This window comes from Odocoileus virginianus, chromosome 3 (genome assembly GCF_023699985.2).
Source record: "Odocoileus virginianus isolate 20LAN1187 ecotype Illinois chromosome 3, Ovbor_1.2, whole genome shotgun sequence".
Taxonomy (NCBI): Eukaryota; Metazoa; Chordata; class Mammalia; order Artiodactyla; family Cervidae; genus Odocoileus; species Odocoileus virginianus.
In genome coordinates this window covers 37,320,979-37,345,577 of record NC_069676.1, presented here as the reverse complement: position 1 = coordinate 37,345,577, position 24,599 = coordinate 37,320,979, and the positions used below count along the sequence as shown (strand labels likewise).

Sequence of the window (24,599 nt, the reverse complement as noted above, 5' to 3'; positions counted from 1 at the left end):
CAGTATTCTTGCCTCAAGAATTCCATGGACAGTGGGGTCACAAAGATTCAGAGACTACTGAGCAACTAACACTTTCACTTTCACACACTGTGGACAGTGTGGGTCATTTCAAAAGTTGAGAGCAGCAGCCCCAGAGCATGAGGTCGGGGTCTTGGGAAGTATGAGGCGCTGGGGGAAAATACTCCACAGTGTGTATGGTCTGGGAAGGCAGGAGTGGCCCTGAGGTGTGGCAGTGGTTATTTTTTATTAGCTGGGTAACTTCATAGGCTAACAAATGGGAAGATTATTCTAATTTGGGGAAGGAGCAGAGATTCCAGGAATTGGGCCACCACTCACTTTTTGGCCTTTTATGGTTGTCCTCTGAGCTGCCGTGGCATCTGTGGATGTGTCATTTAGATACTAATATGTTCCTAGAGTGTATAATGAGGCTCAAGTCCACCAGAAGGGATATCTTCCACGCTCCCAGGCGTAGTTGGTTCTAACCAGTCTATATCCTACTCTGTTGTTAATGGTTGTGTCATTCTTTTAATGGTTGTGCCCTGCCCCCTTCCTTCCTGCCTCACTTTGGGTAATATACGTAAGTTATCCCAATGTTTTACATCCCTTGACCCTTCCCATTTTATAATACAATTGATTTAAATAGTTTTTCTGCATACATTAAGAATCGTGTCTGATATTTAGAACTATGTTAGACAGTGTTACAACCTTTGCTTCAACTGTCAAACATTATTTAGTAAACTTAAAAAGAAGAAGGAAAACCTATTGTCTTTGCTCATATTTTGGCTTAACATTTTCTTCCTTTCTTATGTTCCATAATTCCTTTTATTATTTTCTTGTTTCCTTTCTGTTTAGGGAATTTTCTTTAGCCATTCTTTTAAGATAAATCTGCTGGTGGCAAATGTAGCTATTTTTGATTCCTCTGGGAATGTCTAGATTTTCCCTTCACTCCTGAAGTATATTTTCATCAGTTATAAAATCTGCAGTTGACTGACAGTTCTCTTTCAGCACTTGAAAAGTACGGTTCATGCACAGTTTCTGACCAGAAATCTGCTATCAGATTTGGTTCAGACTTTCTTCCTATAGGAAAGATCCCATTTTTAAAAATTTTGTCTTTAGGTTTCAGAAGTTTCTTATGATGTATCTTCCGGGTCCGTCACTGTCTCCTGGAGTTTGCTCAAATTCATGTCCACTGAGTTGGTGATGCTGTCTAACTATCTCATCCTCTGCTGCCCTCTTCTTTTGCCTTCAGTTTTTCCCAGCATCAGGGTCTTTTCCAGTGAGTTGGCTCTTCACATCAGGTAGCCAAAGTATTGGAGCTTCAGCTTCAGCATCAGTCCTTCCAATGAATATTCAGGACTGATTTCCTCTAGGATCTACTGGTTGGATCTTCTTGCAGTCCAAGTGACTCTCAAGAGTCTTCTCTTAACACCACAGTTCAAAAGCATCAATTCCTTGGCTCTCAGCTTTCTTTATTGGTCCAACTCTCACATCCCTGCATGACTACTGGAAAAACCATAACTTTGATTATAGACCTTTGTTGGCAAAGTGATGTCTCTGCTTTTTAATATGCCATCTATGGGTCTCACAGAGCTGGACACAACTGAAGCAACTTAGCAGCAGCAGCAGCAAGGTTTGTCATAACTTTTCTTCCAGGGAACAAGCGTCTTTTAATTTCATGGCGGCAGTCACTGTCCGCAGTGATTTCAGAGCCCAAGAAAATAAAATCTGCCACTGTTTCTATTTCTTACCCATCTATTTGCCAGAAAGTTATGGGACTGTATGCCAGGATCTTAGTTTTTTGAATGTTGAGTTTTAAGCCAGATTTTTCACTCTCCTCTTTCATCCTCATCAAGAGGCTCATTAGTTCTTTGCCTTCTGCCTTCAGAGTGGTATCATCTGCATATCTGAGCTTATTGATATTTCTCCTGGCAGTCTTGATTACAGCTTGTGATTCCTCCATCCCAGCATTTAGTCTGATGTACTCTGCATGTAAGACATACTCCCTTCCCAATTTTGAACCAGTCTCTTGTTCCATGTCCAGTTCTAACTGTTGCTTCTTGACCTACATACAGATTTGACAGTAAGGTGGTGTGGTATTCCCATCTCTTTAATTGCTTCCATTAAGTACAACTAAAATCCCAGGAAATTATACATTTTTAAAAAACACAACAAACTCTTAAAAGTGGAGAGGGGAAAACAAGCAGGTAGTCTACCATATTACTGACAGGTGAGGGAACAAATCAAGCTCCCCACTTCACTTGTCTCCATTGCTCCAAAGTCAGAGGACTCCTGAGAGGGGCTGGTAGTTCCTGGTGTGGTCTCCACTGATACAGTGGTGGTAGTGGGGGAGGACTGTTAGCAGCAGCAGGGATGGAAGTTCCAGGTCCCTGCTTGGCCTTCTCTGAGACCACCCCAGCGGGGGTGTTTGGACCCTTCATTGCAGCCTAATGAGGGTGGAAGTTTAGACTCTCACTCACTCCTATCATGAGCAAGGTTGGAGGGTTTTTTCTGTGGTGCTTGGCTGGAGTAGGGCAGGTATTGTCTGTCTAGCTACTTTCTCAGTCCTGTGCCTTAGAGAACAAGCTTTTGTTAGGGTTTTATTTTTATCTGTGCCTATTGGGGTTTTGGAGTCTCTGGCTCCTTCAGCTTCAAGTTCTGATTTGATACATGAGGCAGAAAGAAAAATGAGGGTACTCACCACTGTTTTTCCTCCTGTTCCAAGGTTTCTAGCTGGTGTGCCTCCCTCTCTCCACCTTTCATAGTCTGCTGTGTGTTTTTCTTTTTTTAAATGTATGATTTCCTGGGATTTTAGTTTTACTTAGTGGGAGCACTTAAAGAAAGGTATGTCTCCTCCATCTTCAAGAAGGAAACAGGTCTCCTCTGGAAATCTGATTTTAAATGGACCTATATATTCCCCCCACCCATTCTTGTTATAAAAATTGGCAAGATTTAGAAAAGTAAAAGAATATTACATGTTTCCAATTTTCTGAGATTTATGAGTGTTTTCATGAATTTCTTTCTTTTCTCTGCCATTTTGCTTATGCCTTTCTAGGATCATGTTGTATTTGAGTCCTGTTTTTATTAAAGCTTTGTCTCCAAAGTGTGTGTATGTAAGCATTTTTCCACGTGATATAAAAGCTCCCTGAGTATCCTAGTGACTGTCAGTGATTGGAGCATCACTGATCTGTTTATGGGGCCCTGGGACTTGGGTTTGCTTCCATGATGCCATGAACATCTGTGCCCACCATGTTTTGTTCCTATTCCAGTTTGGGGTAGATCCATAGACACCTGTCCAAGGGTCACGGGAAAAACATCCAAGTCTATTTTGATAATACGTACTGCCAATTTTGTCTTTAGAATCTTCAGAATGAGACACCTCCACAGTGCTGTCTTAGAGCACTGATTTCGTTCATATTTCATCAATAGTGTCAGTTACTATCTTTTCCTTATCAATTTCTCGTGTATTGAGAGACTTCCTAGGGAGGGGGAAAATAAAACTTTTTCCTCTACTTTCTAAGGTTTAGTGGCCAGGAAACTGCAAATTGAACCAATAGAAGACAGATTAACAGGTGAAAATTTTTTTATTTTGTATGCCTATGGGATGCCTCACAGGTATGAAAACTAGAAAGCAGTCAGATCCAGAGATTTATATACCATTTTAACCACGTGCATGTATGCTCAGTCATGTTAGACTCTTTGCGATCCCAAGGACTGTAACCCACCAGGCTCCTCTGTCCATTGAATTTTTCAGGCAAGAATACTGGGAGTGGGTGGCCATTTCCTCTTCCTGGGGATCTTCCTCTCACAGGGATCAAACCAGAGTCTCTTGTGTCTACTGCACTAGCAGGCAAATTCTTTACCACTGCACCACCTGGGAAACCCATTTTAACCACAGGCAGTTCATTTATGGAGAAATGACAAGAGGATTTTGAGCTTCAAGGGCTAATAAATTGTGGGAAGGTACATATATATAGAAACTAATGGAAGATAAAGATTATTTAGTTAAGTTTGCTATGTTGTCTCTGGGCTGATAAGAGTTTAGAGTTCTGTCTGGTAATTAAGTCACCTTACCTCCCTGGTAGGAGGGGAGGCACACTTTGACAGAGGAACATTTACTGCCTGCCTTTAGGCAAATGGGGGAGGGTACTTTCTTTTTTGCATTCTTCCTATTTATCCATTCCCTACAACTCAAAAAGATCCTTTGGCCAAAGTTGTGTATTTCAGGGTGGCATATTTCTTACCCACTTTAAGACCAATATCAATTTCTCTCCTGCGGGCCATTGAGAGGAGAGCCTGTGACTTCCTGAGCCTTGTCTTCCATTCTGTGGAACTTATCTTGGAGGACAGATTTCCCCCACACTGGCCTCTGGCTAGCAGTAAAGCCACTTGAGAAATGTAAGCTCTCAGGTTCCACCCTAGACCTGTAGAGGCAGAATGTGCATTTTTACCAAGATGCTTTGAGTGATATGTATCCAAGTTTGAGAAGTCCAGTTCCAAATTGATTCAACCTTAGAAGTTTTTGTTTTGTTTTGTTTTGTTTTGTTTTGTTTTCCTTTTTGGCCACACTGCACAGCATGCAGGATCTTAGTTTGCTGACCAGGGATTGAACCCATGCCCCCTGCAATGAAATCAGGGAGCCTTAACCACTGGACTGGCAGAGACATCCCTGAAATACTGTGTTTTTTTTCTTTGGCATTGATATCAAATTTGGGGAAGATTGCCAGAATAGTAGACTTGCAAATAGCCTTACTTTATTTATTTGTAATTTTATTATATTTTTATTTTTCGGCTCTGCTGAGTCTTCATTGCTGCCAGTTTTTCATCTAGTTGTGGTGAGCAGGGGCTGTAGTTACGGTGCACAGGCTTCCCATTGCTGTGGCTTCTCTTGTTGCGGAGCATGGGCTCCAGCCCAGACTTCATGTGGGCTCCGTAGTTGGCAGCTCCTGGGCTCTGGAGCACAGGTTCAATAGTTGTGACATATTGACTTAGTTGCTCTGCGTCCATGTCTCCTGCATAGGCAGGCGGACTCTACCACTGAGCCATCAGGGGAGCTCTGATCCTTTGCTTTAATTCCCCCATCCTCTGTCACTTTCTCTCACTTGTCCCTCCCTCCATCCCTCCCTCCCACTGTCTTTCTGACTCTGCCTCACCCTTACCCACTGCACCACCTCGTTTTTTTCCCCAGAATTTTTAGGGAGTTATATGCAGACATTCTACCCCTTTTATCTCTTTGTTCATGCCAATGGGGCATATTTCCTAAAAGCCAGGGCAGTTCCTTGCATAACCATAATGCAGTTACTACATTCTGGAAATTCAGCATTGAAATAGTAATATTAGAGCATCATGTTTCCCAATTAGTTGTCTTGTGTCCAACATTTTCTCCTTGGAATTTCAGTGTTTGTCACAGTGTCAATAGTTCTGAAGAGTTAAGACTAGTTGTAATGCAGACTCTGCTTAGATAGGTTTTAACTTGCATTGAGATTCAGGTTACATGTTTTAGTGGAAGTGCCAAGCTGGGTTGTTTCTTTCCCTGTGTGGCATGTTTTATCCATTGAAGGGGTTTTCCCCATATGGGTGATGCCGGCTCTGACCTCGGGGGTAAGGATCTCAGGTGATTTTTAATGTGACCCACATATATAGAAATGTATAATTGTTACATAGATATTTTTTAATATTAATGTTTTTTTAAATCTCTGCTGAAATGATGGCTGAAGATGGTCTCTATATTTTCACTTTTTTTAATCCAGTTTTTGTGCTATAATTTGCATACAACACACCTATTTTTGGACATGAATCTGAGTAAACTTTGAGAGATAGCAGAGAAGAGGAGCCTGGCATGTTACAGTCCTTGAGGTTGCGGAGTCAAGACATGACTTAGCGACTGAACAACAATAACACCTGTTTTAAATGTAAAGTTTAGAGAGTTTTTGACAACTGTCTACACATGTAACCATTAACCAATCAAGATATAAAATATTTCCATCATCCTAGGAGTTCCCTGTATCCTTTTGCATGCTCTCTTTCCCAGACCAGCATTGATTTCCTTTTTGTCACAATAAGGTTTGTTCTTGTTTTAAAATTTCATATAAATGGAATCCTACTGTATGATAGAGGAGTCAGGCTCCTCTTTCTCAGGCCAATGATTTAAGCATCATTCGTCTTGTGTGTATTAGTAGTTTGTCCTCCGTTGTATAGCTGTGTCACAGTTAATTTATCCAGGGTAATTCTTTGGCAGTCCAATGGTTAAAACTCCCCTCTCTCACTGTGGAGGGCCCACACTGGTTGGGTAACTAAAATCCCACAAGCCACATAGTGTGGCCAAAGCAAACACACATAGTTGCTTTATCCACTGACCTGTTGGTGAATATTTGGGTCACTTCAGCTTTTGAATGTTATGAATGAAACTTTTATGAGCATTCACATGCAAGTCTTTTTGTGAATATATGTTTTCCTTTCTCTTGGGCAATTACTTAGGAATGAATATGGTATACACACTTGCCGTAGGGGAAGTGTATATGTATGAATTACAGGAGAACTGGCTGTTTTCTATAGTGATCTAACCACTTATACTCCTACCTGCAATGAATATGAGTTCCAGTTTTTACATATCTTCACCATAACCTGGCACTGTCATTTTTAAAAACATGTATTTTGGTTATTGAAATGGATATCTTAATGTGGTTTTGATTTGTACTTCTCTGTTGAGTAATGAAGTTGGGTATCTTTTCATGTGCTTGTGCATCATTTCTGCATCTTTTGTGAAGTGTCCAAACGTTTTCCCTGCTCATCAGGTTGCTTGTCTTATTGTGTTTTAGGAACTTTTTAAAGCATATATGTTCTAGATTAAGTCCTTTGTCAGATACATGTATTGAAAGTATGTTTTATCAGTCTTCAGCTTGCCTTTACCTTGTTTTAATGATGTCTTTTGAAGATCGTAGCTTCCCTGGGGGCTCAGAGGGTAAAGCATCTGCCTGCAATGCGGGAGACCTGGGTTCTATCCCTGAGTCAGGAAGATCCCCTGGAGAAGGAAATGGCAACCCACTCCAGTACTCTTGCCTGGAAAATTCCATGGACAGAGGAGCCTGGTAGGCTACAGTCCATGGGGTTGCAAAGAGTCAGACTTGACTGAGCAATTTTACTTTCACTTTTGAAGGTCATATATCTTCAATTTTAATGAGATTGAATTTATCAGTTTTTTCTTTTATCATTTAATACTTTTTGTGTCCTATCTAACAAATCTTTGTCTAGCCTACAGCCACAAATATTTTCCTACTGTGTGTTTTATAGTTCTGGATTTTGCATTTAGGTCTTTGCTTTTTTTTTTCCTCTTTTTTCCCCTCTAGCTGCAATGAGCAGCATGTGGGAATCTTAGCTCCCTGACCAGGGATTGAGCCCCCCTGCCATGGAAGCATGGAGTTTTAACCACTGGACAGCAAGGGAAGTCCCTTTGGTTCCTTTTAAAATTATATTTTGTATATGGTATGAGGTGTAGGGTTTGTGTTTTGGTTTGGTTTGGTTTTTTTATGTTGATATTTAGTTATCACAATTTACTGAAAGATTTCCCTTTCTTCCATTGAATTGCCTTGGTACCTTTGTCAAAAATTGATTGTCCACATATATCTGGACATTTGGGCTCTGTATGGTGCACTGATTTATGTTTTGATCCTTTATGTCAAGAACACATTATACTTTGTCTTTGCAGTTGGTAGTGAGTCCTCCAGTTTGACTTTTGTTTTACAGAGTTCTTGGCTATTCTTAAGTTCTTAGTATGTCATAAATTTTCTAGTCAACTCATCAACTTAAATAAATAAAGCCTCCTGGAATTTTTATATGGAATTTCACTGAATTTATAGATCATTGTGGGGCAATTGACATCTTAACAGTATGAAGTCTTCCCATCTAGAAACATTTAAATCCTTCCATTTGCTTAATTCTTCAGTGTTTGGATAGTGTACATATTTAGTAAACATTTTCCTTAAGAATTTCATGATTTTTTATGCTATTGTAAGTGGTATGTTTTTTTAATATTTCATCTTCCACTTGTTCATATATAGAAATAAAATTGATTTTTGAATATCAACTCTCTATCCAACAACCTTGTTAATTTTACTTATTGGTATAGAAGCTCTCATGAAGATTCCAGGGGATTTCTGTGATTGGATTGTAGGACTTTTGACCTCTGGGCTCAGGTGAAATTTATCGCCTTTCTTTTTGAAACTTCATCAGAGTGAACATTGGTACTGGTACTTTATATACATTTTTTTCATGTACTAGTAAAGGTGAATTTTTCTTATATGTTTTAAAGTACTTACTTGGTTCCCTCACCTTTTTTTCTGTATTAGAAGCTTTACCAGTCGTGTTGTAAGGGCTCCGTATATCTTAAGTACTCTTTGCCTTTCAGTAATGGTGTATCTCTGTTCCCAGTTTGTCATTTGTCTTTTAATTTCATTCATGCTGTTTCATCACTATGAATATTTATAATTTATGTGGAGTATCTGCCAATTACTTTTTCATATGGCCTCTCTATTTTTAGTGCTTGAAAGCTTTTTGGTTGGGGGTTGGGCTTCAAGTTGGGTTTTTTTTGTAGTAATTATGATAAAAGATCAGAATCTAGTTTTATTTTTAAGTAGTTAGCCAACTGTATCAGGTACATCAGATGAAAATCATATTTTTTTCCCCCACTGATTAGGGTCCTGTTTTTACTTATAGATTTTTTCCATAAGTAAAATTTATTAATTAATTTTTTACATATTACCAAATTTTGTTTCTGAACTTTTTCTTCTCTTCTCTGTTGGCCTGTTTTTGTTCCACAGCCACATTTCTGATATTGAAGCTCTTTTCTAAAATGATACCCTACTAACTTGTTAAACATTTTCTTGCAATCCTTTCTATGTCACTAATATTACTGATTACTCATACCACCATAAAGTGATTGATGCATACTTAGAATTTTTCTAATTGAAATCATATTATTTTTTGTTTTATCATAGTTAAGTATAGCCACAGTTAATAACAAGCTGATTTTTTTTTTAAGCTGATTTTTTTTAAAAAAAGAAAGAGCAACTCATCATTAGATAAGCAAGCATCTTCTCAACATTGCTAATTATTGTTGTTGTTTAGTCTCTAAGTTGTGTCTGACTCAATCCCACCAGGCTCCTCTGTCCATGGGATTTCCCAGGCAAGAATACTGGAGTGGTTACCATTTCCTTCTCTAGGCATTCTCAACCCAGGGATCGAATTCATGTCTCCTGCATTGGCACATGGACTCATTACCACTGAGCCACCAGGGAAGCCCTAAGCTAATTATTAGGGAAATGCAAATCAAAACTGCAGTGAGGTTCCCACCTCACACTGGTCAGAATGGTCATCATTAAAAAATCTACAAATAATAAATGCTGGAGAGCGTGTGGAGAAAATGGAACCCTCCTACCCTGTTGGTGGGAATGCAAGCTTGTGCAGCCACTGTAAAAAATATAGTGGAAAAAAATGTATGGAAACATATGGAGGGTCCTCAGAAAACTAAAAATAGAACTGCCATATGGCTCAGCAATTCTACTCCTGGAAATATAAACCTAGACAAAGCTATAGTTCGAAAAGATATATGCACCCTGGTGTTCATAGCAGGACTGTTCACAATAGCCAAAACATGGAAACAACCTAAATGTCCTTGGACAGATAAATGGATAAAGAAGATGTGGTACATGTATACAATGAAATACTACTCAGCCATAAGAAAAAAAAATGGAATATTGCCATTTGCAGCAACATGGATGCAACTAGAGATTACCATACTAAGTGAGTCAGAAAGACAAATACCGTATGATATGATATGTAGAATCTAAAAAAATGGCACAAATGAACCTATCTACAAAATACAGACTCACAGACATAGAGTACAGACTTGTGGTTGGGGAGGGATGGAGGGAGAGGGCTGAACTGAGATTTTGGGATTGGTAGATTCAAACTCTTACATTTAGAATGGATAAACAAGGTCCCACTGTATAGCACTGGGAACTACATTCAGTATCCTGTGATAAACCTTTATGGAAAAGTATGTAAAAAAAAGGAATGCATATTTGTGTATAACTGAGCCCGTACAGCAGGAACTGGCACAACATTGTAAATCAACTATACTTCAGTGAAAACTAGCATAAATAAATAAATAAGTGGACCTCTTAAGACAAAACCCAACTGACCAATAAATCCACAAAGAGATGTTCATTGAGGTAAGGGGAGTTACACTGCTATGATTGCCTCATACCCACAGTGTTGCTAGAACCTTAGATTTTTCACAATACCCAGTGTTTTGGCAAAGGTGTATGGAAATAGGCATGCCACTGGGTTGCCAGTGGGAATGTCCTTTAGGTACTCTACCTGAAAACCAATGTGGAAATACTTAATATTAGTCAAAATGTGTGTTCCCATGGCTCCCTCTGCACACATACTCTGGAGACACTCTTATACATGGACGAGGTGACAGATGAGAACTTACAGAACAATGCTGTCATTTCATGATATATTCATATGTACTGGGAGTTCGAAAGACATGCATAGAATATTAAACACCAATTCCGTAGTGAAGCCTCCTTCTAGGAAGGTTTAGTGGTGGGACCTTCATTTTTACATACATCTCCAATGATTTACTAGAAATAGAATTATTAGATCACAGGGTATCCTTCTGCTAGTTCAGGTGTTCATTTTTCCCAATTGTGTATAAAGGCCTACTTTTCTACATCCTGAAGTACCTGGGGGAGAATCACACTTCATTTTTTCTAATCAAATGGATTTGGGCAAAAAAAAAAAAATTATAAATAAGTAATTGTAAGCATACACCTATGGTTATATGAACATAAGACGGTTGAGTTTTATTTATATTTGGATGATTGACATTTTAAGGCAATGCATGTTTAGAAAGACTTCTCGGGGCCTATTAGAAAGCTTTAACCCAGCAAATTCCAATCTTGACTTCTTGTCACAGTTACCTGTATAACTCTTCATGGTTGAAAGGATAATGCTATTTCATAATTCAGAAGATGCTTATTGAACCAGTGTTGTTTCTTGGGTGTTGTAGAACAGTTTCTTGCCCATGGCTCTGTTGACATTTTGGCTGGATAATTCTTTGTCATGTTGGCTGTCTGGGGCACCACCGCCCAGGGACGTGTTAGGCGGCATCCTTGGCCTTCGCCCCCTCAATGCCAGTAATGCCCACCCCTCAGTGGTGACAAAAATGTCTCCACATTGCCAGACATCCTGTGAGCACAGAGTCAGTTCCCCTTGGTTGAGAACCACTGTGCTAAAAAAAAAAAAAAAAATTGTACTGATGTAGGAGAATAGCTTTTTAGTAGGAGATTCACATTGATGCATGTTGGGATGAAACGTACTGTGGACAAAATGTTAATTTATTGACTCTAGCTGCAGAGTTGTATATCTTTCATGTTTATTGTATTACTCTGTTTTCTCTAGGCTTAATTTGAAAAATTAAAAAGTGTGTATGTGGCTGGGAGGAAGGGTCCTAAGATACTGGAGGAGATTCACTGAAAACTCTCCTGGAACTCCCCTGGTGGTCCAGTTTTTAAGATTCCTTGCTTCTAATGCAGGATACATGGGTTCAATCCCTGTTCAGGCAATTAAAATCCCACATACTGCATGGTCAAAAACAGAAAACTAACAAAAATTCTCCTTACCCAGCCTTTCCCATGCCCCTTCTTCCTGGCACCTGGCCCCAAGGCAACCATATGGCTATACTGGTAATATTTTGAAGTCTTTTCCAGTTAAATGTATAAAGGACTTTTTTTAAAAACCCCAAATAGAATTTTATTTTAAATGCTTTGTGATTAAAACCCTTTGCAGAAAATACGTGCACGTTAAGCCAGTGTATAGTGACATGCTTAATAGAAGTGTATTTATGTATTTCTGTTCTGGAATTAGAAGGTGCAAACAGAAATGTCAACTAGACCAGTAATTGTCCATCTTTCACATTTTACATCTCCCAACTATTCTGTGAAATGATCAAGGTTCCAGATTACTACAAACAAAATGAGTAATTTTTCAGTGACATTTACGTTTGCCATTAATCTATTGTCGTATTAGTATTTACAGGAAATTTGAGAACCTAGCATCATGCTCTAACTGGCAAAGAATTGTAATTCCATACTGTAAATGACTTCTTTATTTTTATGGTTTCTTGATATTATGTGGATGTGCCATCATGTCACAAATCAAAGTTAATTTTTGATACATTCCCATGGTTCATGACACAAAGTATAAGAAAAGTTACAATATTACAATATTACACTTATCTGGGAAGTCCTAGCTCACTCTGCAGAAGCAGCCAATGGTCAAGACTTCTAGGTAGAATCTAGACCATCTTTGCCCAGATGCTTTTTGCATGTAACAATACACCTTAGAGGGCTTCCTACTCAGGACAGATAAGCTCTTATTTTTTTCTAATACTGGTGGTTATGCCTTATAGGATATCCTGCAGCATACGTAAACAGTCTTCTGTTGAGCATAAATGTTGTTTTCACCTTTATCATCACCAGTGCTGCAGCAGAGGAGCTCGTATAGATCCCATGCTCCTCATGTGCAGAATAAACTCTAGAACTGGGATCTCTGCATTACGTTAATCATATGGAGACATTCTACACTAGCCTGTTTGGGGTTGTAGATACGCAGCCTCTCCAGCGCTGTGTAGGAAGACCTGTCCTACACATCCTTGGCCACGCTGTGAGGTATCCACTGTTTGGATTCTGCTGAACCATATACATCTGAGGGTGAATCTCAGGCTAGAACTGGGGAGACTGTGAGCTCTGCAGCAGCGTCTCTGCTTTGTCTTTCTCCCAGCTGTATACGTTGCTAGGGGCTCTGCCTCAGACTCATCTTCCTTCCCGCATCCCTCCCCTAGCTTATGCCTGGATTGAGGTGTACTTGTTCTGTGGTTTCAGAACCGGGTTTCTCCTTTCAAGGATATGATCTTCTGCTTCTCAGAAGAGGACTGGTCCCTTCTAGACCCTGCCCAGACTGGCTTCTACGGAGAGTTCATCATTGGAGAAGACTGTGGGGTCTCACTGCCTGCAAGTAAGACTTAACTCAGCTCTCTCCTGAGACCAGAGACGTGGGCTCCACATCTTAGCTCACTGTTCACCCCCACACCCTAACGGGAGGCACCTGTGCACAGTGGTGCCAGGGCCACTCTGCAGATTAACCATTGCCTGGTGCTATCATGTGAAAGTTAGGCTTGTTACCTGACTGTTTTACATACACAACCAAATATTGTATCCCTTGTATCCCTTGCATTTGCTCTTCTATCGTTCTTACTCTGACTCTTTTCATTGCTGGTTTTCTGGTAGGCCTGAAAGAGTTATCCCAAGCCCACAGCTTCCCCCTAGTGTCCGCTCCCCTGCCCTCTCCCGGCCTGCCCTGGCCCTTCCACTTTCCCTGCATGGCCCCTGTTGGTGGTCTTGGTGTGTTGTGCGTCCCTCCAACTTCTCTCTCCTCTACTGTCTCAGAGTCACCACTGTCCTCCCGCTTTGGTTTCCTGCGGGAGCAGAGGCCTGATGAATGCATATCCTTCCCTTTTCTGTGAATAGATGATGCAGCTGCCCAGCTGGCTCTCTCCCAGGGAGAAGAGAATGAGCCACGTGTTCCAGAGTTGCAGGACTTCCAGGGGAAGGACATGTCCCAGGTCTCCTACTTGGGTGAGGAATGATACCAGAACTCAGTGGAATGCAAGGCTGCTACCGGCCAGAGGCAGGCCTTCTCCTTCTCCCACTCTCTGAGCCCTCTATCACCCCTGGACCATGTCTTGGTAGAATGAGTCCTGCCTCATCCCTCATTCCTTACAGAAAAAATGTGGTATTTCAGTTTTCCCAGGTGTGGGGATTGCCCTCTTTCAACCAGGAACTAGGATATGATAGAAGTATCTTTCTCCCTGCTGTAAGTAACACCTGGCTTGTGGTAACAATGCAGTGACCACTTTATAAGTAAGGTCAGATGCTCTCCAAAAGTCAGGTGGGAGAGGAGGAGGGCATGCCACCTCTGGCTGGGCATTGGGCACAGTGCCTCTGGATGCCTCACCTGTCTTCTTCCAGCCACATACTGCAGGTAGTGTAAGGAAACTGAGGCTTGGGGAGGTGCTGGGGTTTGGTTGACGAGCCACAGCTCAGCAGCAGCATTTCCCACCCCCTACCCCCACCCCCAGCTTTCCATGTCACCAGAGCTTGTGTTTGTAACCACTGTGCTTTAATGCCTTAAGACGCCTGCTTCTTCAGGGGAAAAGCTTTGTACCATGCCAGCAGTACCCCCAGGCCTCCTTTCTCTTAGGACTTTGAGCTGGCACAGAGCAGATCAGTATTTCACTTGCCACCCCCACCTGGAAAAAGCAACCAGGCCCTCTGGTGTGCTCAGTTTCCCATCCCATCTCTGCCCCAGCAGACTGTCCAGGCTGTGTTTATGCAGTGTCTGTGTGGAGTACTGGAAATCCCACCACAGAAAGTGAAAATGACTGCATGGATGCCAGTTACTTGTCCACAGTCAAGTGGATGGGGCAGAACCCAGATCCACGTTCATTCCATCTAGCTTCAAAACCCATGTTCATGGTGTTGGCCCATTTTGCCTGCAGGTTTATTTGCTCATCAGACATTAATTTACTGAGTGACTGCCCTGAGAGGGAGCCCAGGCCTGCTCTCGCATCACAGCCTGGCATCTCTTAAGATGCCTCTTCCAGGTAGTGCTGCAGCAGCAGGAAAAATGAATTTTTCATTTTCTTCTCTGGAAAGACTTTCCAAGTCTCCAGCCAATCCAGGTAGAAGAAAGAAGAAAGCGGGATGAGCTGCAGGTGCCAGAGTTCCAGACAAGCCAGCAGACAGTGCTCCCTCAAAGCACCTGCCCAGGTAAAGGAATTCTTAGGAGGCTGTGGGGGTGGGTGCACCTGTGTGTGATGAGTGGCTTGAGTGTGTATATATGTGTGTAGTGTGTGTGTGCATGTAGCATGCGGGTATGATGTGTACATGTGTATGTGTGTGCATGAATGTGGTAGTGGGATATATGGTGTATATGTATGTAGTATGTTTGGTGTGTGAGTGTGTACATGTGTAGGGTATATGGCATGTGTTATATACATGTGAGCATGCCTGCGGGCATTTGTGTATGTGGTACATATATGTTTATATAATGTCTGCTGTGCTGTGTGTGTGAAATTGTGCGTGTGTGGTTATGTGCATGCATATGTGTTGTGTATGTATATACGTCTCTGGGGATGGTGTAGGTTTAGGAATTGAACTTTCTGAAATTTCTGCTGACAGTTCCTGAGAGTTCCTGAGGCTGCTTGCCCTACGTTTGTTTTTCTAGGATCTTTTCCAGCTGACTCCCAGTGTAAGGCCCTCCCCTCCATGCCTTTCTCTTGTGGGTTGGTTGAGGCAGGGTGCTGGCAGAGTGCTTTTGGACACATGGTCTGTGTATTTCTTTTCTGTGCATATAAGACCAGAGTCCCTGGACAGTGTTGCAATTAAAGAACAGGTTAGCAGAATGCTAAAAGGAGGACCACTGGAGAGTGTGCCCAGCACCATTTAGACTCTGAGTCTCTAGTCTTTACTTAAATCCACTGTGTCACAGAGGGTTTTTTGCAAATACAGTGACTCATGCACAATTTGATACCTTTCAGAGGCAAGATTTGCATGATGTTCTGGTATTTCCACCTAGTATCATGCAGAGTTCACAGTCATTTGTATTCACCCCCTATCCTGTGTAGACTAAAGGGATTTTCTGTTTTTGTAAATCTACAGCAGATCTAGGTTGAGAGTACTCCCTCCCCACAAGCTTTGATGCCCTGGTTTTCTGAGGAGCCTGCTTCTGCATGCCGAGGGTGATCGTCCCTGTGTGGCTCATTCCCAGTTCAGCTTGATTCTCAAGACGAATTTTGAATCCTCTCTGCTTCTGCCTGCTCACAGGAGGTCTCAGCCCTGGCAGCATACTTACAGAATGTGGATTTTCATTACCACAGGGGAGTTTTCACTCTCCCATTGCTGAGCTCTGATACTGAATCTATTTTGAAATGACAAGAAGTTAAGGGTTGCTATCTATCTAAAATCAGTGAGAGATGATAAATTGCATAGAATAGGCACCATTTTTATTTTGGTAGTTCTTCCCACACCTTCTCACAGCAGGTGAAGGGTCTGCATAGCCACATCCATGCTCACAAAGGACCCTTCCAACCAGTTCCATTTGTGTCAGTCCAACCAGCACGTTATAATGCTACCACTGAGACTGAATATCTTTTCTTGTTTATTGTGTTTTTGCTGTGAATTGCCTAGTGAATACTTCCCCCTTCACATTTGGTAAGCTCTGAGTCTTTATGTCCCAAGCACTGCAGCAGTATAAGGTCTTTACATGATTATATTCATGTATCTTTATGTACCTTCTGAGGTAGATATCATCTTAGTCAGCACAGGCTGCTAGATCAGAATAGCAAAGAGATATGTTCTGTTAAACAGTATAAATTTATTTCTCAAGTTCTGGAGGTTGAGAAGTGTGAGGTCAGGTCAGCAGCAGATTCAGTGTGTGGTGAGGACTCTTCCTGGCTTGTAGTTGGCTTCCTTTTCCCTAATGCGCTCACATGACCTTTCCTTGGTACACAGAACTCTTGTCTCCTCTTCTTATAAAAGTACTAATCCCATCACAAAAGTCCCACCTTCAAGATCTCATATAAACCTAATTACCTTCCAAAGACCCCACTTCACAAACCATCACATTGGGAATTAGTGCTTCAACATAAAAATTTTGGAAGGACACAAATCCTTGGCCCATAGTATCAGACTGAGGATTTGAACCTATGTGATTAAGAGACACCATGCTCTTTATTCCATATCTGCTTGTCCTTTCCGTGAATTGCCTCCTAAGTGCATGCGTGCGTGCTCAATCACTTCAGTTGTGTCCGAGTCTTTGCGACACCATGGACTATAGCTCGCCAGGCTCCTCTGCCCATGGGATTCTCCAGGCAAGAATACTAGTGTGGGTTGTCATGCCCTTCTTGAGGGGATCATCCCAACCCAGGATCTATCCTGCATGTCCTGTGTCTCCTGCATTGCAGGTGGATTCTTTACTGCAGAGCCATTGGGGAAACCTTGTACTAATTATTTGTACATAATTCTTACTACTTTTTAACTTTCTTTATGTGTCTTTTAGCACATAATTTTTAAAAATTATTTATTTATTTATTTTTGATTGCACTGGATCTTTGTTGCTGCTTGCCAGCTTTCTCTAGTTACAATGAGCAGGGACTACTCATCACTGTGGTGCATGGGCTTCTCATTGCGGTGACCTTTCTTGTTGTGGAGCATGGGCTCTAGGCACTCAGGCTTCAGTAGCTGTGGCGCATGGGATTAGTTACCCTGTGACAACATGTGGGATCTTCCTGGAGAAGGGGTCAAGCCTGTGTCCCCCACATTAGTAGGCGGTTTCTTAACCACTGGACTACCAGGGAAGTCTGCACATAAATGTTCTTTTAAAAAACATTTTAAATATGTCAATACAGTTATTCATCTCTTTTTTGTGTATCTTGCTTAAGAAATCCTCCCGATCCTAACGTTATAAGGATATATTTGTTATGATGTCTTTATTTACTTATTTTTTTTACATATATTTTCATATCCTCTTGCTTCTCTCCTTAGCACCTCCAGCTGACAGGAAATGATTTATTCCCAGGCCACAGCTTGCTCTTCTTGAGGAGTTAGCCATCAACCTGGTTATGAGCTTTTTGCTCTTAAAAATACAAAGCAGCCTTTGTTCCCTGGCCTTGGAAGAGCATGGTCGTAGTCTTAGGTACACACCCCTACCCCCACCCCCAGTTAAGTGCAGTTCCCCTGAACCTTGGGCTATTTTATCTCTGTTTTACATTTTTCTCCTGTAAGATAAGAGATAATAGTCAAGTCTACCTTATGGGGTTATTGTTGAAGATTGATACAATACAGGTAAAAGCACTTACAGCTAATAATTTTCCCTGTTTTCTCTACTGTTATCCTAACAGTTAGTTTAGCTTCTCTCTTGCCCTGCACCTTCCCCACATCACCCATATTTATCTCAGTGCTGAGCTGAGACATCCCTAGTGTTACTCTTTCTCTGCAGTGTTACGGACACACCTCTGTAAGTCTTATCTCATCTACTAGAAATTCTTTACACTGTTGTGTCAGTGGCACACAGCAACATTATTGTTGAATTATTTCCCCCTTTTTAGAAACTGTGCATCCATTTTTAGTCACTTCATCTGATTTCAGGGGCTCTCTTCCCATATGTGGGCTTCCCAGGTGGCACTAGTGATAAGGAAACCATCTGCCAATGCAGGAGACCTAAGGCATGCAGGTTTGATCCCTGGGTTTAGAAGATCCCCTAAAGGAGGACATGGCAACCCACTCCAGTATTCTCGCCTGAAAAATCACGTGGACAGAAGAGCCTGTAGGCTACAGTCCACAGTGTTGCAAAGAGTTGGACATGACTGAAGCGACTTAGCACACATGCATGAATCCCATATGTACTATATTAGTCTCCTAGGAATGATATAATAAAGTACCACAGACTGGGAGGCTCAAACAACAGAAATTGATTTTCTCAACATTGTGGAGGCTTAGAAGATTGAGATCAAGTTTTCAGTAGAGAGGTTTCTCCTGCGGCCTCTCTTCTTGGCTTGCAGACAGCTGTCTTCTCCCTGTGTCTTCTCATGGTCATCTCTCTGTATTTTTATGTCCTAATCTCTTCTTCCAAGAGGTCTCTTGCATATTATCTTTTGAAAGATCTTATCTCCAAATATAGTCACATTCTTGATTACTGGGGGTTAAGACTTCACCTTCTGTTCCCCCATAATCCATACTTCTTGTTCCCCTTTACCCTCTGTTCTCCCATAATTCATACTTCTCATATGCAAAATACATCCATTCTATCCCAATATCCCTTAATCTATTCCAGCATCAACTCTAAGTCCATAATTTAATCTAAATATCATCTAAATCAAAATTGAGTGAGATTCAGGGTATTGTCGCTTCCAACTGTGAATTTGTAAATCCAGACATCAAGTTCAGTGCTTCCAAAGTGAAATGGTGAGACAGGCATAGAGTAGACACTCTCATTCCAAAAAGAAGAAAGACTGATGGTTCCCAAGAAAGTGTGAATCCTAACAGGGCAAATTCCATTAGATTTTAGGGTTTGAGATTCATCTTTGGCTCAGTGCTATGTCCACCCTGTGAACCTGTGGATGCAGTGGCAGTTCTGTCAACCTCTGAACTGCCTTTGGGGCTGTCTTCCTTTTCTTTCAAGGATAATCCATGTTTGCATCCAGATAGCTGTATTAGTTTGTTCTAGAAGTTTGATAGAGGTAATAGTGTTAGTCGCTCAGTCTAATCCAACTCTTTGACCCCATGGACTGTCTGAATGCCTTCCTTTAGTCCATCTTCTTTCCTTTTTATTCCAAGATGGATATTCTCAGAAACACTGTTGGCCTCCTGTGAAATTTACAAGGGTCCAGGCCATCAGACAAGAGGGTCCTCTACAGACCATTCCTGGATTATCTCATCTCCACTCTTGGCTTCTTAGATGATCAATAGGATCCGTGGTTGTCCTGCCACGCCCTTGGTATTCTCTCCAGAACATACTTTCTCATTTTTTGCAGGAAGATAGACTGAAAATTTTCTGAATCTTCATGTCTTCCCTTCCTACTCCCCCATCTCACGTTGTACCCAGTCCCCTCACACTTGTGCTCTGATGTATGAGTAAATACCCGCATAGACTCTGCCACTGCCCAGTGTCTCCTGCTTGCTACGGTATTGGGTCTTCCTGCTATGTTCTGTCCAGTTTCACCTGCCCTCACTTCCCTAAGCAGCCGGAACTCTCCTCCTTCCAGCAATTAAGTCCAGAATAACCATATTATTATTATTGTATCAAAGGACCTGGCACCGCTATCCCCCACCCCTGTTTTAGAGCTGAGCCCCCCATTTCACAAAAATAAGGAAACGGCTGTAAGGAGAGCTGTGTAATGGGCTCTGGGCTGCAGGCAAGGACCTCATATCAGGGTCCCCACTGCCCACCCAACTCCTCCCCACAGTACATCTTTCCAACATCAGAGACTCAAGATCCATTGAGTCAGCTTCAGTTAGTTTATAAAGTCCAGTGCATCTTTATGCATTACCACTAGTGGCTGTTGGTTGGCCTCTGATATGATACTGAGAGGGAGAGATGACCTTGGATAATCTGGGGCCTTTGAACAGCCCTACCATCACAGCAGGGCTCAATATCACTAGCCCTGAGCCCTTAAGCACGTGACCTGAGTTTGCCTATGTTTATAATGGCAAGTAGTACATCATTGGCTTGTGTCCAGGATCAAATGGGCTTGTGCATGTCAGAAGTCTTGTACAGCCCCTGGGGAATTTAAGTGCCTAGCATATAGTAGCTGGCAGCCTCCAGTCACTGTTTCTAGAATACAGGACCCTTCTCTGTCTCAAGGCTTTTAATGCACCCTGACAATTTTTCCCTTGTCTGATTAAGAAAGGCAGAGTTAAGTGATGTGTAAATGGTCAAGGCTTACACGGATAGATACAACGTCTTAGAGCTTGGAGGGGTCTCAGTGGCTAGAAAAGAAATAAATAAAAGGACTGGGTCTGGGGATTTAGGAGAAAAAGATAGAAAGAAAAAGGTATGCAGAATGGGTTAGAAGCGTGGCCTGTGTGCTAAGGGATTCCTTCTCACAAGACATACCACAGAGATACCTGCAGGGGAAGATTCCTTACAAAAATGTGGGTTTCTGGACCCACAAGGAACCTCCTTGGGTAGGATTTGCAGGGGCTCGGGTGTGGCCTGGGCAGCACCACTGACCACCTCGTTGCCTTCTGGTAGTGGGAGGTGATGCGCCATTCCCTGAGAACAGCCTGGATGAGGAGGTGACGATCGAGATTGTGCTGTCCAGCTCCGGAGATGAGGATTCCCAACTCGGCCCCTACTGCACAGACGAGCCGCGGAGCCCCACGGAGAAGCAGCCCAGCCTCCCCACCTCCCACCGGAGCGGCATTGAGGCAGCGGGTGAGGTGCAGACCTCCTCTAAAAAGTCCTACGTGTGCCCTAACTGTGGCAAAATTTTCCGCTGGAGGGTCAACTTCATCCGACACCTGCGGAGCCGCAGGGAGCAGGAGAAGCCACATGAGTGCTCGGTGTGTGGGGAGCTGTTCAGTGATAGCGAGGACCTAGATGGGCACCTGGAGACCCATGAGGTCCAGAAACCGTTTAGGTGCGGTGCTTGTGGGAAGAGCTTCCGCCTCAACTCCCACCTGCTCTCACACAGGCGGATACACTTGCAGCCAGACGGACTCGAGTTAGTGAAGAAGAGAGAACAGGAGGCGTCAGGGACCACGGGTGGGGATTCTGACGACCCGCTGACAAAGGGCAAGGCCAAGCTACGCTGCCAGTGCTGCGATTGCGGGAAGGTGTTCCAGCGGCCTGAGCACCTGGCCCGGCACCGCAGTAACATTCACATGGACAAGTCCCGGCCCTTTCAGTGCAGGTACTGCGTCAAAAGCTTTTCCCAGAACTCTGACCTCCTCCGCCACCAGCGCCTACACATGAAGCGCCGGTCCAAGCAGGCTCTGAACTCTTACTGAGCCGGGGGCTTAGCACATATTTTTTGCGAGCAGCTCCAGCGTGGGTGGAGTGTATCCCACTTGTGCTTGGCACTGCCCAGTTTCAGACTCCTCCCCAGGACAGAGACCACGTCCTCCTGACCTTTAACTCTCAGGTAGAAACGAGATAGTGGCCAGTTAAGTATTTGCTCCAGGAGAGTGTGTCAGCACCAGCTTTGACTTGCCCGGTGTTTCGGGTCTAAGAGAACCCTGTTCAGGGTTTCCCACGTGGTGGAGGGACTAGGGTGCCCCCTACCACAGGGAACCTTTGAGGGGTCTGTTCCTTGCCAACTTGCAGTACACTCCCTTCCTGCCCCATCTGAATTCCTACCCAATCCTGAAGTCTGGAGGTAATTTCTCCCTACCTGATAGCAGGAAGCTGCAGGTGGGGTGATGGGTTAGGAGGAAGGTGGGGCTGGGCCTCTTGGCACAAGGGCAGCAGGGCCAAGCATACCAAGCCATGTCCCGTCATCAGAAGTCTGTGTCCCAGGCACCATCTGGTCCATGAGAACACCTCAGAATTATCAGATGGCCCTTCCAGGCTCAGAAGCCTTTGTGGGAGACTATAGCTTGCCAAAAGGGAACTCTTTCTTTTATGGTGGTGACTGGTTATTGGGAATTGTGAGCTCATTCAAGGCAAAACCCACATTAAGCCCACATTTTAATTTGTTTCTTGGCACACACTACAAAGAAAGTGTCCTTTCTTTGTACCCTGAAGGTCCTTGGTATACTTGGCTGTGGGATAGAAGTGACAGCATCATCATTTGAAAGGCGCTTAACTTTCCCTTCCCCATTGTATCATGTCTAGGAAAGGAGAGCTCAGGTCCCATAAAGGAGAGCTCAGGTCCCATGAATGAGAAGTTGTTTTGTCTGGATGAGCTGAGCAGGAGAAACAGAACCTTTGATGAAGTCATTCTATATATATATATAAACTTCATGTGCCAGTTGTATTAATTCCTTAAGGCTGCTGTAACAAATTACCAAAAGCTGGGTGGCTCAGAACAACAGAAATTCATCATCTCAGTTCTGGAGGCCTGGAATCCAAGATTAAGGTGTCAGCAAGGTTGGATTCTTGTAAAGGAAGGATCTGTTCCTTGCCTCTCCTTTAGCTTCAGTGATTGCTGACAATTGTTGATGTTCTTTGTCTTGTCGAAGCATCACCCCACCTCCTCCTTGTCTTTACATGGTGTTCCTGTGTATGTGTCTGTCTCTAAATTTCCCCTTTTTATAAAGATAGCAGTCATATGGAGTAGGGCCTGCCCTATTGATTCCAGACTGTTCTCATCTTAATTATATCTGCAATGACCTTATTTCCAAATAAGGTCACATTCTGAGGTACTGGGGTTAGGACTTCAATATGAATTGGGGGGATGGGAAGACAGTTTAACCCACAACACTAGATAATCCTGAGGTTCTGCTGATATTTCTCGTTCTTAGATGAATTAGTGCAAAGTTGATTTAGCTTACTCTGAGTTCCATTGGAAGCAGAACTCAGATTCAAGCTTCTGTTCCCAGGGTGGGGGATCCTCTGCAGAATACCCTTTAAAGTTCATCACCTGGGGTTCTAGACTGGGAGTGACACTGGTAGTGAAGCCTCAAGCAATGAAAACCATCGTCTTGATCCTGAAAGACTGGTCAGATTGGCTCCGCTCAGTGATGAAAAAGCATGGAAGCTGTGGTATATTGGTGGCTGAGTCAGAAAGCCAGCCACCAGGCCTGTGTTTTATATTTATATGTCAGGTCCCATTAGCAGACAGTAAGGCCGGGCAAATGAATGCAAGACCCTTTGCTCTTTGTCACTTCATTATCACATCAAGAGGTAACAAACCCAATGAAATAGTTACAGTTTATAGTTATGATTACTGTGCCTGTATAGATGCATCTATATACCCAGGAACAGTAAATACAATAAAATAATTTGGTTATACCCTGAACAAAAAATAAACTATTGGGGCTCTTTGTTTTCTAAATAGTTTGCCTCTTGGGTTGACCTTGCCAGAAAAGAGGAAAACATGTATCTTGAAGGACAAGGGAGGAGAAAATTTCAAATAAAGGCCAGATTCTGTGAACATTTGCCCTACCCACCTATGCACTCTTGCCCAACAATTCCATTAAGGGAGAAAGTTATGAACTCACCCACTTTAGATATTTGTATAAAAGAAGAAAACTGTTCTGTTTAGTATATTTTATCTGTAAAATCAGATCATAAGTAAGACAAAAGGGGATGTAACAGAATTGAAACCTATGGGGAGGCTATGCATCTGATCAGTACCCACCAAATATTGTGAGGGAGTATCAAATTCACTGATGCAAACCTGACCAAGGTGCCTAGCTAATCAGAAGTTCACCTTCCCCCTGGATTCAGAAGCCCCTCTGGGTGGTGCAACTCAAATCCCAGGTTCTTCCCATGCAGAGGAACCATTGGGTTCTGGAAAAAGCTTCTCCAGAAGATAGAACTGACCCACTTCATCCTTCCTACCCTCCCTTCCTGGGTGGCTGGGCAGACAGATGAGCTGTGTGTGTACCTTCCCATGGATGTTCAGAGACCCCACATCCAAAAAGCATCTGTCCTCCCTCTTCCTCTGATTCCTTGGCATTGTTCCCATAAATTCACAGGTGCAAAATAAAAATTTGACTTACTGAATTAATATTCGTGTTTGACTTTTCATTTTAGTTAGAAGAGTATGAGTAGCACAGCTGAGAGAGTCAATCAGTCGGCCTGACAAAGAGAACTGGAGGGCTTCCCTGGTGTCTCAGTGGTAAAGAGTCCGCCTGCCAGTGCAGGAGTCTCGGGTTCAGTCTCTGATCTGGGAAGATCCCACATGCCACAGAGCAACTAAGCCAGTGCGCCGCAACTGCTAAGCCTGTGCTCTGGAGCCCATGCTCCACAGTAGGAGAAGCCACCACAATGAGGACCCTGTGCACCACCACTAGAGAGTAGCTCCTGCT

General features: G+C 42.7%; 1 protein-coding gene across 2 annotated transcripts in view; it reads left to right on the top strand.

Moving 5' to 3' along the window:
• Positions 1-24,298, top strand: part of ZNF496 (zinc finger protein 496) — a 45,378-nt gene extending 21,080 nt beyond the window's left edge. Inside the window, exons 6-9 of one of the 2 annotated variants that reach the window (XM_020903750.2) lie at positions 12,966-13,077; positions 13,590-13,697; positions 14,778-14,891; positions 20,875-24,298. In XM_020903750.2, coding sequence (XP_020759409.2) covers positions 12,966-13,077; positions 13,590-13,697; positions 14,778-14,891; positions 20,875-21,632 — 1,092 coding nt within the window. In that variant the 3' untranslated portion in view covers positions 21,633-24,298. Of the gene's footprint in view, positions 1-12,944; positions 13,078-13,589; positions 13,698-14,777; positions 14,892-20,874 lie in introns of both variants that reach the window. The other variant, XM_020903749.2, reaches the window with a different exon arrangement.
• The last annotated feature ends 301 nt before the right edge of the window (positions 24,299-24,599 follow it).